The following is a 17,324-nucleotide window of genomic DNA, read 5'->3' as shown; positions in this document are numbered from 1 at the left end:
TTTTATTATATGTATGTGTTTTTTTAGGCAATGAAAGTGGACATCAAAATTTCCAGAAGAGTTAATCATTGTGAATCGGAGTCTGACACTCGTGAAGAAGGTTGTACATTCAAAGAGCCCATTGATAGTGATGGAGACAGTAATGTCTCAGGCAAGTCTCCCTCAGGTAAGGCAAAAAACAACAACAACAAAAAAAGGTTAATCTTATTTTTATCTGGAAGTGAGTTTATATTGTCTAGATAAAAATAAGTAAACATGTTCATGTTTGTGAATACCAGTTTACTGCCTAAATCATTAACTTTGGAACATCTGGATGCCAAAATGCATGTGCTGATGTGAATCGGAACACCTGCTCAGTGTTGGCTGAATACTTTTTGGCTCCAGTCGCATCTCTGTATGTTTGTCCTTCAACGGCTACACTGTGTGCTTCAGTAATGATTAACATTAACTAAAAAGGAAGTATATAAAAAAGGCTTTGCTGCGACTTTTGATGTAATATGATGTCTGCGTCTGCAGTGTGAGTTTCATATTTATCACACTAAAACAAAAATTGTAATAAGAATTTTCAAATGTCTGTCTGATTGTTTCTTTTCACTTTTCTTGGTAAAAATGTGTTTATTTTTAGGCATAAAAAACCCTGATAAATAATACACATGCATATCTTTAATTAGGTAGACAGCTTGATACCATAGTAGTTAATGCTGCTGCCTCTCAGCTCCCACACACTGAATCCCAGCCTGGCTCTACGTGACTACATGCGTCTTCCTCCGGGGTCTCCGGCATTTCTTCTACAGTTATTTGGCATACCGGTTTACTCAGTGAGAGCGAGTATGGACTGGGGTGTACTGGTGGGCCATCCACGGTTGCGTCCTACTTTATGCCCAGTGCTGCTGCAGTTCTGTAATGAAATGCCCTCAGATAATGGCCGTCCCTTGATTTAAATGGTGTTCTGTCCATGGCAGTTTGCCATCCTGCTGCTGCTGTTACCAGACTTGGATTGGTTTCAGAATTATTGCTGGTATAATTGAAAATGTTTGGATGCTTTTGACTCATTAGAAGAAAAAAATACCTTTACCTTTAAAGAAAAATGTTTAAATCACCAAGGCAATTTCCCTGAATTCCAATTAGCCTTCTAATGTTGTGCAGATCTGCACTAACAGCTGTGGAGTCATGAATTAGCAAATGAGAAAATTCTGTAGAGCACATGAAAGCACTTCCTGTCCCAATTTCTGTTTTTAGCCTTTCAAACTGCAAAGATTATTCTTTTATGCAGTGTTTGTTATCCATTTTAGACTGAATGATCTCGGTTCTTGTCACAGAAGAAGGTGGCCTCAAATGATTTCATTAAAAACCTATGCTGATTGCATACATCAAGCAGATAATCACTCCTGATTAGCTGCAGTAACTATTAAAAATGATTTGCACGCATCAAAGAGGAGTCTCTGTTCTGATTTCTACTTTTGCTTTCTTATCAAAGCCAGAGATGATCACTTCTCAGTGATTTAGCTGCTGGTGGGTATAAAACTCAGCCCCGCTTTTTTATTCCTTTCCTCCAGATCCTCAATTCCAAGATTCTCTCTCTTCTTAGAAAGACTGATTTATGTTTTGTATCTTGAACTTTTCCAATTTAATGAGTGTTCACTGCATGAAAAATGTTGATAGTGTCACCGGTGCCCACAGCGTTATAGACAATATTTCTGAGCTACAATATGTATAAAGGCAGAGTGGTGGCTCTGAGGCTAAGGATCTGTGCAGGCATCGCAAAGGTTGCCGGTTTGAATCCCTGTCACTGCCAAAAGAGATCCTACTCTGCTGGGCCCTTGAGCAACGCCCTTAACCTTCAATTGCTCCAAGGGTTCTGTACAATGGCTGACCCTGCGCTCTGACCCCAAGGGGTATGCGAAAACTAAGAAATTCCTAATACGAGAAATTGTATAAGGCGAAATAAAGAACAAAAAAAAAAAAAAGATGTTTCAGTGGAATGTTATTTTTAAACCTCTAAACTCTATGAGAAGTCCTACAGTTGGTCTTTTTACCAACATATTCTTGTTTGTCTCCTGCAGGTGTTTCGCTGATACACAGTAGGTTTAGATGAGGTTTTCCTGTTGTTGAATAATAGAGGTATCTGGAATCCCCTGCAGTATGTTGTGTTTCACACCACATGGCCAAATGCTTACTGTTTGCCCAAGTCCTGAGGATTCACTTCCTATCCACTCTTCTTGGTTTACTTGCTTAATACAATCCGAGGAGCTTTCAACTCAAGGCAAAACCAAACTTTGAATGGAGGCTGCTAGTCTATCCACACACACACATTCACATCAGCACAAATGAGAGGTGGCCATCAGCATCACTTCCGTGTCTTTGGGATGGCAACTGGAGTAACTGGAAATGATCTGACACAGACCTGTGAAAAATGAGCATACTCTTTATTAAGAGTCACCAGGCCAGTATTTAAACCCGAGTCTCTGAAGCCATTAACTACTGTTGTGTTCTTGTTCTGCCACAAATTAGTGACGTTGGCAGGCCACCTGGGGAAGTGTTTAGGAACAGAAGATGAACTTGAACCGAAACGTATTGTAAGAGTCAAAACTATAAAGACAAAAGATCAAGGTGCTAAACCAAATCGCAAAGCAAAATTCAATACAATACAATACAGTTTATTTTTGCATAGCCCAAAATCACACAGGAAGTGCTGCAATGGGCTTTAACAGGCCCTGCCTTTTGACAGCCCCCCAGCCTTGACTCTCTGAGAAGACAAGGAAAAACTCCCAAAAAACCTTGTAGGAAAAATGGAAGAAACCTCGGAAAGGCAGTTCAAAGAGACCCCTTTCCAGGTAGGTTGGGCGTGCAGTGGGTGTCAAAAGTAGGGGGTCAATACAATACAATACACAGAACAGAACAATTCCTTAATACAGCATAATAATAAAAATTTTAGAAGTACGGTTTAACAGTAGATGATATGACATAATTAGGTTTGGATATTTTTAGAGTCCTGGAGACCTCATCCATCTAGCTGCCTCCCCATTTGGCCAGGCCACGGCTGAAACGCGTTGCTCCGATGAAAGGACCCTCTTTCCCATGATTCCTGTGATCCTCCATCAGGGATGACTTTACCATAGGCAGGCAAACAACTTGGCAAGTGGGCCGTGGCACCAATTGCCACATTTGGGTACCGAGAAAAGAAACAGAATAGGTCATCAGAATTCGTCATCAATCAGAACTTATCTAGAAGTCAAAAATACTGAGAGAATCTTTAGCCAAGCATGAACTAAACCCTTAACAAGAGCGTCCGTAATCATTGATGCCACATAACATGCGGTGCATACATATAAAATGTAACGTGTGTAACACCCTGCAGCGCAGCACCTCGAACAGAGAGACGCATCACTGCAGTGGAGCGACATATTAGCAACACTCTGGAAAAGCAGAAAATCCCTTTTAACCAAAGCAGAAATACAGTGTGAAATGCACCAGAGAATCCGATTACTTGTGTTTCGAAACCCCTGATGATCAGAGAAAGTGAAATGTCGGTCAAATTAAAATTTGAAAGTTTACTAAATCGTAATAATCCCCTTGCTACCTGTTTAAATGAATGACCTCTTTACATATTTGCATATACAGATTAGGGTTCACGAGGTATTTTCCTTAATTATTTATATTTGCTTTTGATTTTTGGTTTGTCGAATGTGATACTGGCAAGAAGGGTTGTCACAATGCCAAAATGTGAAGCTTCGATATGATATTAAGAAAAGTATTCAGTACCCTATACAGTAAATAATGTAACTCAATAGAAATGTATTTAAATAAATGACAGTTCTGTATGCATTCAATTCTTAACATCTTTCATTAAATGCAAACACTTTAAGTCCTGTAGTCATTTGTAAAAGGTAAAAGTAAAGTTCTGCAAGCCATAAAAAGAACAGAAGTTTAAATGTGGCCAACAGTGTTTTACTTTGATGAAAACAAGTTCTGTTACTGAGGTAGCACAATGAAATGTCATTAAATGTTAATTGAATAAGTATTGCAATCTTTTATAAACTGTATACATAAAAATATTAACACAAACATTAAATAAACACTCGAGTAAAAAGAACATTAATGTTGTCTTTTGGAAAAGTACCACACAAACAGACCACTAATGCCCTTAAAACTCTTTTTGTCAATGCAAACACACATTACAGTTTTGTGCAAGAGTGTGATGAAATAGACTTTTAAAAATGAAACGTAATAAAATAAAAGAAAGTAACGCGCTACATAAGCAGACTTCACCGTGGGGATTAATAATCGACAGAGTGACGGAGCTCCTGATGCCCAACTTGCCCCTGAATGAACAGCAGAGAACAGAACACGCCTGCAGGTAAAAATAACTGCAGACCCCTCTCTTAATGTGCTAAACGTTTATCTGAAAAACAAACGTCACATCCCTACAGCAAACACAACATTTTATTTTATACGTAGTAATGCTAATGTCATTTAGTAATAAGATGCCTCTTGAATTTTTTTTGCTTTGACTCGCTTGCAAATCTTGCATTCAGGCTTGCATGTATCTTGTGGTTTTCCGTCCCCTTTTGCCAAAAACCCAGCGTTATTTCCAGATGCCAGTCTGGCACTCCTCTTTGTCAGGGTGCCACAATGCTGCTGAATTGGCCTGGCCATCTTATTAACATCTGTCACTGGATGGCAACTCAAGCCATGATGAACTGGAAGTGCGTTTGTACTGTAGGCTGTGGAATTGTTGCAATGATAACGAGTATTAAAGTTATTTTAAAATGTTAACATCAATATTTCTCGATATTTTGAAACGTTTGACAACCCACTGGGTGCACTGTTCGATGTAAATATTTTATAGTTAATCATATTCACTAATTTTCAGCATTCATGACTTTGAGTCAGAGACATATGCATAAAGCACCTTCTGTGATGTCTCTATTACAGGTTTGTTTACCAATGAACAGCAGAAACCATTTTTGAATAAACCAGTTTATCATTTTGAGAAGTCATCAAGATGTGGGCATAAATGTATAAGTGTGATGGAAAGCATAATATCCACCAATGGTGTTCACCCCAAACCTTGTGTCCTCCTGAGTCCAGTTTTTATGTGCTCCTGAGTGATCTGACTGACCGTTTATTTGCCTGACAATGTAATATTCCTCTTGTGCCCCAATCTTGAGTGGTATATATATTCTGAATATTGTCTAATTCATGTTACCCTTTTGCTGTCACATGACTTCCACAAGTCATTTTATGTACCGTCAGTAGGTTGCCAGTATAAAATATGCCAATGTATTGTTTACAATTGTCCAAGTTTGTGGATACTAAAAGAACTTTTTTCACAAGTGCTATGTACTTTCAAAGACTGTTCAGTTCCAAGTCTTCAAGGCCTGACTCTTTATGCTTTGTGCTGCTAAATCAAATATCTAACCGAGAAACATTTGTTTGTCTTTTCCGGTTTTGACTCCTACTTGTCTTTGGTTTACAAATTCATCTGTTGGTCATAATCATTGCGTTTTTTGCCTGCCAGCCTTTTTCATCCCTGTCACATCAAATACATTTAATATTGCCAGTTAAATACCTCTTGTAAAATAAATAATACTTTTTTTGTGCTGTGAATGTGCTGCTGTTTTAGTATTGTTTTTCCATTAATAAGTGGTGGTGTTCAATTTATTTTTCATAAACTTTATTATAGACTAGTTATTTATTTAAACAGTATAAGTACTTAAAGTACACAGAAAACCTATCCAACCTACCATAAAGCACTAGTGTGGCCTAATCTGGAATACTGTGCTTTGGCCTCCATATTACAAAAAAGACACAGCAGCACTGGAGAAAGTTCAGAGGAGAGCAACTCGATAGATTCTGAAACTGACACGTATGAACTACGAGGAGAGAATGAAGGAGCTGAAACGGTTCAGTTTAAGCAATGAAGATTAAGATGGGTTAATACTGAAATTTTTAAAATTACAAAAAGTACTAGTTTGGAGGATCCTGGTTACTATTTGAAAATTAAGTTCTTCAACAAGAACACACGGACACAGATGGAAACTTGTTTAGAAAAAGATTTTGCACAAATGTTAGGAAGTTCTTCACACAGAGAACCATTGACAGCTTGAATGCATTTTCATGTAGTGTGCTAGACAGCAAGACTTTCGGGACCTTCACAACTCAACAACCTGATGTTACTTTGGACTGGTGGGCTTGTTAAAGTGAATGGCCAGTTCTTGTCAAATTGTTCACATATTCAAGCCATCTTCCTGTAATCTGTCATAAAGTCATTCTTTGTCTCGGTTAAGTATAATGGAACACCATCCATCCATCCATCTATCATCCGCTTATCTGGGGTCGGGTTGTGGGGGCAGCAGCTTGAGCAGAGAGGCCCAGACTTCCCTCTCCTTGGCTACTTCTTCTAGCTCTTCCGGGAGAATCCCAAGACATTCGCAGGCCAGCCGGGAGACATAGTCCCTCCAGCGTGTCCTGGGTCTTCCCTGGGGCCTCCTCCCGGTTGGATGTGCCAGGAAGGCGTCCAGGAGGCATCCTGATCAGATGCCCGAGTCACCTCATCTGACTTCTCTCGATGCGGAGGAGTGGAATGGAATGGAACACTGAAACACTGTTTAGAAATAACCAGCGTCTGATTTACTTGTGGATTACCAGAACTAGTTTTTTTGTTGCATGCGCTGAATCAAACGTGTTTAGCCATTTGAATGTAACTCCATTTTCCTTCCTAAAATCTGTCCACCCATCGACTTTCTTACTCATTTATCTTGTTTAGGGGCACAAGCCATTCCTATTCTGGAAGCAGCCCTTGATGGACTGCCAACCTACAGACACGGTGAAAATGTCAAAACTCTGTGTAGACGGTGACTGATTTGGGTTTGAAAAGTAGTTCTTGGAGCGGTGAGCCAGCATCACTAAATGCTCTGGACTGTATCATCCTCCTTAAACTGAATAATAATAATAATGCATAGCTGTAATACCAGTCATTTTTCATTATTCAACAGTTTTTTTCTTCAAAATTTCTGCAGTATTAATAATAATAGTACTTTCTGTTCATAACTGTCATAAATAATAATTCATTGTTTGTGTTTGCAATGTTTTTTCAAATATTTTAACTTCATCTTTTCATTTTTCTTATAGAACAAAAAGAGCCTTCATCCTGCAATGAAGTGAAAAATAAAATAACAAATGAACTCTCCCATATATGTGAAACGGGTGATGAAAAGAAGGAGTCTGCCTCTCCTCGCTCAGAGCCAGCATCTCAGCAAAAAGACGATCAATTTAGAAAAAACACATCAAGCTTGGACCCACTTGACAGCGAGAGCTCTCCACAGGAAGGGAAAGCCCAAGAAGAGAAGGAGAGCTCTGTTTGTCAGACGGAAGATTCTAATGACAAAACAGTTGTTCAGCCCCCACTGGAGTCCTGTCCAGAGGTATCAGAAAGCAGTGACATCGATGGCATTGCAGATAAATGCACGGCTGATTTTCAGTCGGGACCTTTACCTTTAATAGGACACCAGAGAAACACTAACCTGGCAATGGAGAAATTCTTGGATCCTACGCGCCCTTATAAATGTGACATCTGTCAAGAATCCTTTACACAAAAAAGCATCTTAATTGTTCATTTCAATTCAGTTTCTCATCTTAATCGTGTAAAGAAAACCTCTTCTGGCTCCTGTACGCCCCCTACCATTTCATTACCGGCAAAAGAAACAACAACTAGCATATCTCCACCCATATCATTTTCTCAGCAGCCTTCCATGAATCCTGTTAATACACTCCAAGGAGTGGAAAAGACTAGCCCCAGTCCCAGTTCTGATAAGCCATATCGATGTACCACATGCCACGTGGCATACAGCCAGAGTCTAACTCTTGAAAACCATATGCGCTCTGTACTGCACTATAGCCGTTCAAGAGGGTCAAATAACAATGTTAGCAATTGTCTTAAAGACCAAAGTAGTAGTAGCCCCCCTGCCAAAGACAAAGCCCTCTCAAAGCAGACTGTAGTTCAGAGTATTGAAGAAACGGTTACTGCACCCCCAGTTTATCTTTCACCACCTTCTTCTGCTATGCCCTTACCCTGTTTAATGCCTCAGACTGGCCTTGGGCCACTGCTTGTTCCTCAGCTGCCTTTGTTGCAACCAACTTTAGTACATCCAGATTCGATGCATCAGCAGGTGCTTCTACCATTATTTTTGAACAGTTTGAACAAGCTGGGAGGAATAAGAGGTATGCTTCCTCCTCCTCTTTCACTGCTGGGATTGAATTTGCAGGCTTCTCACCTCCAGGCAATGATGCAACACTTGGGCCAACACCAGCCAACACAATCTGTGCAGAATCTGCATAATGTATATCCTTTACTAAATGAGTCATGTGGCAAACCGGGAAAGACCCTGAAAGAAGAAACTCAACAAGGACATGAAAAGACTCTTTGCCCTACTGATCTATCAAAACACAGTTGCAAACCCCAAAAAACAGGGAAGCAGGATGACAAAGACAAAACATTGAAATTAAACCTAAGTGAACGGTTGGAAGCAAAGGACTTGTTTGATGGATTACTGCCTGCTTCTATAGACTTGCGCAAGGAGGAACAACATCATCAACAGCCTATAAATCTCACAAAGCATGGAAATACACATCAGGCACAGAGAAATCTCTCTAAGATGGAAACCTCAGAAGATCAAACAGTAAGAGAATGTGAGGGGGAGCGAGACCACAATGACTCCTCTCCAGGAGAAGGTGCAAAGCGAGGAACTGAGGGTCAGAAGCAAGATCCATTAACTACTGCAAAGCAGGAAGCAGCACATCAGTATCGGACACTATTGGATAAACATTGGCCACAGAGCCAAGAACTCAAAAAGTATAAGGAGGAAGAGGAGGAATTTCGGAAAGAGTGGCTCAGATACAATGAGCAACAACTACAAAAATATAGACTGAACCAGCTACATTTGAAGTACTGCAGACAAGAAGACAAAGCACTAGATGAGCTAGGCAGTAAACTACTGCCAAATCAAAAGCAGCAAAGTTATGATAAGTTGGAGTGTAATCTAACAGAAAAATGTAGCGCTTCTCTACATGCTAGAAGAATTAAGAATGACACCGGCCTAAAAGAGCTGACTGATTTTCAGGAGGAGGTGCTGTGGGCCTTTCTAGAGTCAGAAAAGGAAGCAGCCTCGCCAGCTAAGACAGAAGATCGGGATGCCCTTTCCAAAGTACTAGGCCTCCCTGAGGAAGAAGTCATTCGATGGTTAGAAAGTGCAAGAAAGCAGAGTGTGAGCAAAAGTAGAAAGGCAGCCGAGGGAAATGTTGCTGAAGATAAATCTAAGAAGAGAAAGAAGAAGGAAATAGTTCCAGAAACATATTTATGTAGTGATGAGGAATACGACAGTCATGACCCAGTGGCTATGGAACATTTAGCAGGATGTTCTGAAAAGAAAATTATTTCAAGTAATGCAACTTCATTGCATGAAAGTATCAATAAAATGGTAACAGATAAAAATGGAACTGGAAATAAGTCGAGAGGTTTAAAATGTGATGAAATTCGTAAATCTGCTGCAAGTCGAGCCAGTGTGTTGGAATGCTATGTTACAACAGAAGATGAGGAAGATGAGGGATTACAAGGCAGTGGTAACGACTTGACCAGAAGGGGATCAATCCAGTCAACAGAAGATAGTGAATCCATAGATGATGAAATTGAGCAATCGCTGGATGAGCACGAGGATGAGAATAAAGAAAAGAAACCCCTTGCTGCAGGCGCGTCAGTTACAGCAGTGAAAGAGTGTAAGAGTGAAACAGCAAAGCCTTGTCTGAAGAGAGACCGGGGAGGCCATCAGGGCAAAACAGATCCAGAATCTTCACCTGTGAAAAAACCGAAACTTGATTCCAAAGCAGCCGAGGAACGTAATCCATTGTCGACCGATTTACAGTCTAAACCACCTGGTCATCCCATTTCAAGCTTGAATCCTGGTCTTCTTCCAGCCTTAAACCTCCCCATGAATCCATATCTTTCGCCCTTCATGAGACCATGTTTGATCCCGGCACATGTTTCAGTCCTTAGATCACCTCCTAGTAGTGGCGCATCCCTGGGGTCACCACCTCCTCTCTCGCTTTTTCCTAATAAGCCAGGATTTAGTCATCCGTTCACATCTAATGCACTCAGCCGTGAAGCTGATGCAGAGAGCAAAGTAAAGAGCAAGCAAGAACAGCTCAGTGTGCCATCATTGAGTGGTAAGACGTGTACTGGTCAGGTAAGAAAAGCCAATGAAGTTAGTGGGCTGAGCCAGATTTCACAACTTGCAAATGTTTTGGGAAAAGAAGAAGAAGAGAAAAAGGAAAATGAAAAGAAGGATGAGGATAGCAATGACAGTGATAGCAAACTAAATAAAATGGACCTTCCTTTACATACGGCAGCCAGCTTTGGCCGTTATAAAACGATACTGCCCTGTACAAATATAAAAGCAGATATTGACGACCCAGAGAAGAGCTCTTTTAAAAAAGACCCTAGTCGCAACAGTTTCAAAGACAGCAGACGCTCTCGAACTACTCTCCTTCCAGAGCAACTGGATGTTCTGTATGGATGCTATTACCGGGATTCAAACCCTGCCAAACAGGAACTGGAACATATTTCTGAGTATGTTAATCTAGAAAAGAAAGTGGTTCAAATTTGGTTTCAGAATATGCGAGCCCGAGAACGGAAAGGAGAAGTTCGCTTTTTTAGCGATGGAACTCTAGCTGCTGTGGGGAAACCTCTTATCAGGTTTACTTGGCCACCAGCGGATTTAATACCACTAAAGGCAAAGGATCATGACAGTCTGAGACATAAAGGCCAAAGGTTGTATTTTACAAGACCTGTACCTGCAGAAAGGGAGGGTGCTGCACACTCTACTTCCAATAAAGCAGTTCCTCACAGTTCTCAGATGACTTCAGGAACGTCAGCAGATCCTGGTAAAAATGATGGAAAGGACTTGGATGCAGAAAAAGGGGCAAGTTACCAACCCAAACAGTCAGCATCTTTGAATGACCAGTTGAGAGGTCAAATTGTGCCAGCTCAGAAAAAGTTTGAGGAAAGCAAAGAAGGAGAGAGCAATCCCAACACAGATGATAAGGCAGACGTGCCATCTGCTGCTCCTGGCAAAACGGAGGGCACTACAAGTGTAAAACCGACTTGCCTCTCCATCTCAGAGCGAGAAAAGTCAGGCGACGATCAAGGAGAGTGTGAACCAATGGATTACTCCTTACCGTCAGATACTCTTGGGCCAAGCAAAGCTTTACAAGCTGACTCTCACATCAAGCCTTACCTGACTTGCCTGCAAGAAAAAAGAGATGGTTTGATGAAGGAGGGGGAAGCTAAGCAGATGCCTCATGTTCAGGCTCAGGCTCAGAATCAGCGGCGCAGGTTTAGGACACACCTTTCTTGTTTACAACTGAAAATGCTTCAGTCCTGCTATGATGTGTGCCGTACCCCCACTGCACAAGAATGTCGAGACCTGGGTGAGGAAATTGGTTTGCCCCAAAAAGTGGTTCAGATCTGGTTTCAGAACGCCAGGGCCAAAGAGAGACGGTGTCGCTCGCAGCAAATGGGTGGTGGCGGCTTTCAGTCTAGAGAGACAAATGAATTTTTTAAGCTACAGTGCCTGAATGGATTGCGAACCAATAGGCCCATTTTACCAAGACCGGCATCTTCTAGACTGCAATATCCTAATCCAGTGTCAACATTGCCAGACAATGTGGAAACAGAGTGCCTCTTGTGTCATGTTGTTTTTGGAGTTCAGGGTTCCAGTCGAGTGCATACATTTTCAAAGATGCACCTGACAAAACTAAAACAGTTGAACTGTGGAGAGTTAACCCACGATACAGAAGAGCCAAGCTTAGTCCACACACCTCACCCATCTCCACCAGAGTTACCAACGGTTCATCAGAGTAGTGAGGAACCCTCACTTAATTTGCCTGCTGCATCCGCATCTCCAGTTGTGAAATCGCCAGTCCAGCTTGAGAGTCACGAGTCGTAAGCCTATCTTGCATGACCGTTTGTGTGTCCGTGTACACACTGAGCCAGAACACTACTGACTGTGGCTTTGAACCAAAGGGGAAATACGCTGTTGGAGCAGAGAGAGACTAAGCTGCACAGAAGGACAGAAGTGGGATCGACGTACTACAGTTTGTTTTCTTTTTGGAGGGGACTGCAGGTGGACAGATTTGGAGATGGACAGTGGAAATGGGTGCAATGGATAAGTTTGTGTTTGCTGGTTCATTGCTGACTGGAGTCATTCCAGATCTTTAAGAATTAGGCTTTATTACTATTTATTTAATTATATGTTAAGCTCTGTTTATCCAAAAGATGGGTCTCTATCCAAATAAAAAGATATAATGATTTTATTCATTATTAGAAATATCCTTAAAGAAAAAGAAAAAAAAACAAACAATGTTGGCTTTGCCGGTTACTCGCTCAACACTCTTTTGCCCCGCTCAAGATGTACATTGAGCTGAATTTCCCTATCAGCCAGGCTGAGCGTATACGTACAAACTATACGCTCATTTCACGCTTGATTTCCAGAAAGATAAAGGTACTAAAGATCACATTTCCTGTTCTGGGTGCCATTCCAAAGCAAGTATTGTCCCCAGTGGAGAGGTTAACTGTGCAGTGTAACACTGAGGAAGACGTCTTGAGTGTTAACCATTGTGGCTGTGATAAAACCATCTGGTGTCTCTGAGAGCAAAAACATCTTTTAACAGTTAGATTGTGGAACAGCTTATATTACAGTGAGAAGGCATCCTTTTGGCTCTGTTAGGACTAGTTAACTCACAGCCAGACAAAGCAAACCACCTCGTAAAATTTTATACCTTCCTACCTCATAGGCAAAAACTGGCTGTGAATAAATAAATAAATAAACGTAAAATAAATGTCAAACAGAGGCCAATGCATGGACAGTCTGTCCAGGCTCTTCACTATCGTGTTCAAAGCTGCAGGTTCCCAGACTCTGCCTATTGTCTCTCCTGCACTGAGTGACCACTGTGATGAAGGTGAAAAGAGCAGGTCTGCAGTTGAACTCTTTTGGAAGAGGGAGCGGGGATACCAACGAAAAAACGTATTTGTTTTGGAAAGTGGGAGTGGACAGGTGTATCGTATGACTTATTTGTGACTGATGTTATTAAACATATTTTATTTTAAAGCTCATCATGTTGTGTCTAATGTTGCTGTGTTTTATGATCATGGATCCTTATTAAGGTTGGTCCTTTTTCTTTTTCAAAGCCACATAAACTCTTTTGCAGTCTGTAAATTGTTATGACATTCAGTTGATTTGTTGCTTAGGATAAAATAATACAATATTTAGTGCCACGGCTTTAAAATACTCATTTTCATTGCTTTTATAGAAATTTTAGTCTTCACGTGGCAGGAGACAGAAACCCTCCATTGTTAGAGATACACTGTATTGTTGCTCGAGATGTGAGTGATGATAACTAATTATGTCGTGAAAATTTAGACAAAATAAAAGAGAGAAGAAGAAAATAAACATAAATCCCAGAGTGCAGCCTTGCTGCCAGTCGCTTTAAGGCAGAGGTGCTCAGAATAACTGGGGTGTTTATGGAATCTGCACCTTATTTGTAATGCATAATGTCAACATTTTTGTAAAGTTATTGTGCCCCTTTCTGTGTATCTTTGTATGGCCGCGATCATATTGTTGTTCGCTGCGATTGTGTAATCTGATATTGCCGTCGTGCTTGACATCAGTTTACCACAACTGCAGACTGAAGAAATGTAAAAATATAATGTAAGGATTTTTTGGGCATCAACTTCACTTTTCTTTTAAGACTTTCAATGAAAAATATGTAGTCTCCTCATTAATTAGCTAGCCCACTACTGCGTCAACTACGATTCTGCTGTCTTCCACTGGTCACTTTTTTCTCTTAAATCAATCGACATCTTGCAGATGTTTAGAATAGAAGCCCAGTGTTTCTGATACTAGGCAGGAATCATCTTTGCAAAGCGTGTCACCCCGTTGTGTGGCCCATGCACTCATTTACAGTGGGACAGTTTATGGTCACAAGACACCCTGTCAGTTCCCACCAATCAGATCACTGGGTGAAATATCCCACAGACACAGAGGATGTATGACAGTGCTAGGAGCAGAACTGGAACCGTAGATACTGGAGTGGTTAGGTTACACCAACCATTGTGTGGAAATAGCTTGTAGCAAGTCAACTTTATTGACTGTGTGTATGGGTGGAAATAAAATAGAGCAATACACATGCACATACAGCAAGTATTAGAAATCGCTAATTGTCGGGTGAAGTGACAGAAGCGAAAGAACCAAAGGAAAGATGGCCTGTAATTGAATACTTCAAACTTGACGGCCTTCATTTCTTTAAGTGAATGTGACCTCTGGTAGGTTTCTTGTTTTTGCCAAATGAGTGCATTCAGAGTCTGCAAAATTATCTTTACAGGAATGATAAAATACGTCTCAACTGAACCAGAGGTAGCAAAAGATGCACTTCTGTTAAAGCCATTACTGAAACTGAATTTAAAGAAATTTACTGTAAGGTCTCCATATTTGTTGAGTTGTGTGCAAAAACTGAAATCCACAAATATTATGGTTCTCACTTAAATGCGCAGTTTTAAACGTTTTTCATGTCAGCAACAGTATTTAAGAGTATGAAGTGATGTTTCTTAATGTTATGTAAAAGAGATTTAGATCTGTTTACATTTAAAATAATACATAATAATGCATTTAAAATAATTATTTTTAATAGGTTTGTAAGTTTACAGACTTGAAAAATATAAATAAATGCTCTTAGCAATTACACATATATAATATGAGTGATTCGACAAAAAAGGGTGCACCACAGAAGGTTAACTGCTTGCTGTAAGAGTTTCTGTTCTTGTAGATGTAGACGATCAGTCGAGGCTGAGGTTTCTGGTTGTGGGGTTGGCAAACTTTTACATTTCAGAAACACTGTGTTAGGGAATTGACGTTTCTTTTTTGTTAATTCATACTGTATCAGGGAATATGAAAAGGACTTCAGTTCCCAGCATCCTTGGGAGCACTGCACCACAAGGTCCTGCAGCTTCAGCTGTTCACTTTTTTAAAATTTTATTATACTTTATTAATCCCGAAGGAAATGACTTGGTTTTTCGCATATCCCTTGGGGTCAGAGCACAGAATCAGCCATTGTACAGCGCCCCTGGAGCAATTGAAGGTTAAGGGCCTTGCTCAAGGGCCCCACAAGGTTGGCAGTGATGGGGATTTGAGCTGGCAACCTTCAGGATACCAGCGGAGATCCTTAGCCTCACAGCCACCACTCCCCCCCTTTGGGGCTGCTAAGAGCTGGAGTTAAAAAGGAAGCAGTGAGAAGCTAAAGGATCGTGATTGTTTTGTGTGTCTGTTACTACAGTGATCCCTCGCTATATCGTGGCTTCACTCCATCGCGGATTTTAAATATAAGCATATCTAAATATATATCACGGATTTTTCTCTGGTTCGCGGATTTCTGCAGACAATGGACCTTTTAATTTATGGTACATGCTTTCTTAGTTTGTTTGCCCAGTTGACTTCATACAAGGGACACTATTGGCGGATGGCTGAGAAGCTACCCAATCAGAGCACGTATTACGTATTAAGTAAAACTCCTCAATACGATATGCTTCCCATGCGGTGCTTCACACACTTCAAAGCTCTAACAGCCCGTATTGATTTTTGATTGTTTTCTTTTCTCTGTCTCTCTCACTCTCTCTGACATTCTCTGCTCCTGATGGAAGGTTTGTGAGCAGAGGGGCTGTTTGCTTAGAAGATACGGACGCCTGTAAAAAATGCTGAAATACTACCTTCACATTGATCCCTTCATTGCGGCCACTTTATCGCGGTGCTTGCATACTTAAAAGCCCAACAGCCCTATTGATTTTTGATTGTTTGCTTTTCTCTCTCTCTCTCTGACATTCTCTGCTCCTGACGCGCACTCTTTTGAAGAGGAAGATATGTTTGCATTCTTTTAATTGTGAGAAAGAACTGTCGTCTCTGTCTTGTCATGGAGCACAGTTTAAACTTTTGACTAAAGGGTGTTATTTCATGTCTAGATGGCTCTAATAATGTTAAAAACGTATTTAGAAGGTTGTAAACAGGTTTTCTATGCTCTAACTGCGAAAATATTAGATTTATAAATAAAGAATCCTATTTTGTGGAAATTCATGTATCTGTCTGGAGCGGATTAACCGCGATAAATGAGGGTTTACTGTATAACTGTGCGGAGAATATTTATAAACAGTGTGGGAGAGTTTCTAAAGGCTTAAAATATATAAAAATAACCATCCAAACATATGGTTTCTACTTCGCGGATTTTCACCTATTGCGGGGGGTTCCAGAACGTAATCCCCGCGATCGAGGAGGGATTACTGTATATCGTTTTCATTCATTTGGATTATAGTTACTGCTACAGTTTCCACTTTTTTCTGGATTTCTGGCTTGTTCTTGTGGTTTTGTTTGGTTTGGAAGTCGCTGCCAGAGGGCCGAGTAAGTGGCGTCAGCTCATTAAAGGTCTTCTGTAAATTGTTGAACCCGCAAATACAAATCATGTGAATATGAAGACCTGCCTGTAGTTCACTTGAAAATTTTAAACAAGTCTAATTTACTTTTCAACCTTGACAAATTTTTATGGTGGCAATGAATCTGTAGTCTCCATTGTGGTGAAACACTGTAAACAGTCCAAAATCTGAACCAATACAACCCAGTGTCTTTAAAATCCCATTAATGTAAGTTATTTAGTAACCCACAGCCACACATAACTGAATATTAAACAATGTACAATGTGCTGATATACTCTGAATGTATAAATAGGTTTGAAATGTATGCAGTGTTTCCATTATGTTTATGGTGATAAGTTTCCATTTAGTTGAGATCTTGCTTGTTGTATATTTGGCTTTTATAATTAAAGTCCTTCAGTTATTGCAGCTCCTCTGACTAAGGCAGGTATTAATAAATCCTATGGCACTGACCATCAAAAGACATTAAAATTTGACGACAGAGTCTGCTAGTATAAAATGAAACCCTGTGGGACTCGTTTAAAAATTAATATTTTTATTTATGAAATGTGATGGGGTCATAAGATCAAATCTGAATGAGCGCTTAAACTGGTAGACAGTTTCAGTTTTGCTTTGTTCCTAATGTTTTCACCTGCAGGTTCTTCTGATGCAGTTGCTGGATATCTGCATTTTAAAATGGGGTGCAGTTACTGGTGCTTTACATTAAAGTGGATCCGGCAGGAGTGAAGATGTACTCGTAACTACACATGCATTTTTTTATCAGCTCAAGGAAGATGAAAATTGAAAAGGCAAATAATGA

At 40.3% G+C, this 17,324-nt stretch overlaps 1 protein-coding gene across 1 annotated transcript in view; it reads left to right on the top strand.

The window, feature by feature from the left end:
• zfhx2 (zinc finger homeobox 2) overlaps positions 1–13,168 on the top strand; it is a 191,532-nt gene extending 178,364 nt beyond the window's left edge. The window contains exons 6-7 of the mRNA XM_039747403.1: positions 28–166; positions 7,135–13,168. Of these exons, the coding sequence (XP_039603337.1) occupies positions 28–166; positions 7,135–12,002 (5,007 nt within the window). The 3' untranslated portion in view covers positions 12,003–13,168. The remainder of the gene's footprint in view (positions 1–27; positions 167–7,134) is intronic.
• The last annotated feature ends 4,156 nt before the right edge of the window (positions 13,169–17,324 follow it).

The sequence above is a fragment of the Polypterus senegalus genome, chromosome 1 (genome assembly GCF_016835505.1).
Source record: "Polypterus senegalus isolate Bchr_013 chromosome 1, ASM1683550v1, whole genome shotgun sequence".
NCBI classification, from domain to species: domain Eukaryota; kingdom Metazoa; phylum Chordata; class Cladistia; order Polypteriformes; family Polypteridae; genus Polypterus; species Polypterus senegalus.
The sequence above is the reverse complement of the archived record's forward strand: the minus strand, read 5'-3'. Positions and strand labels throughout refer to the sequence as shown.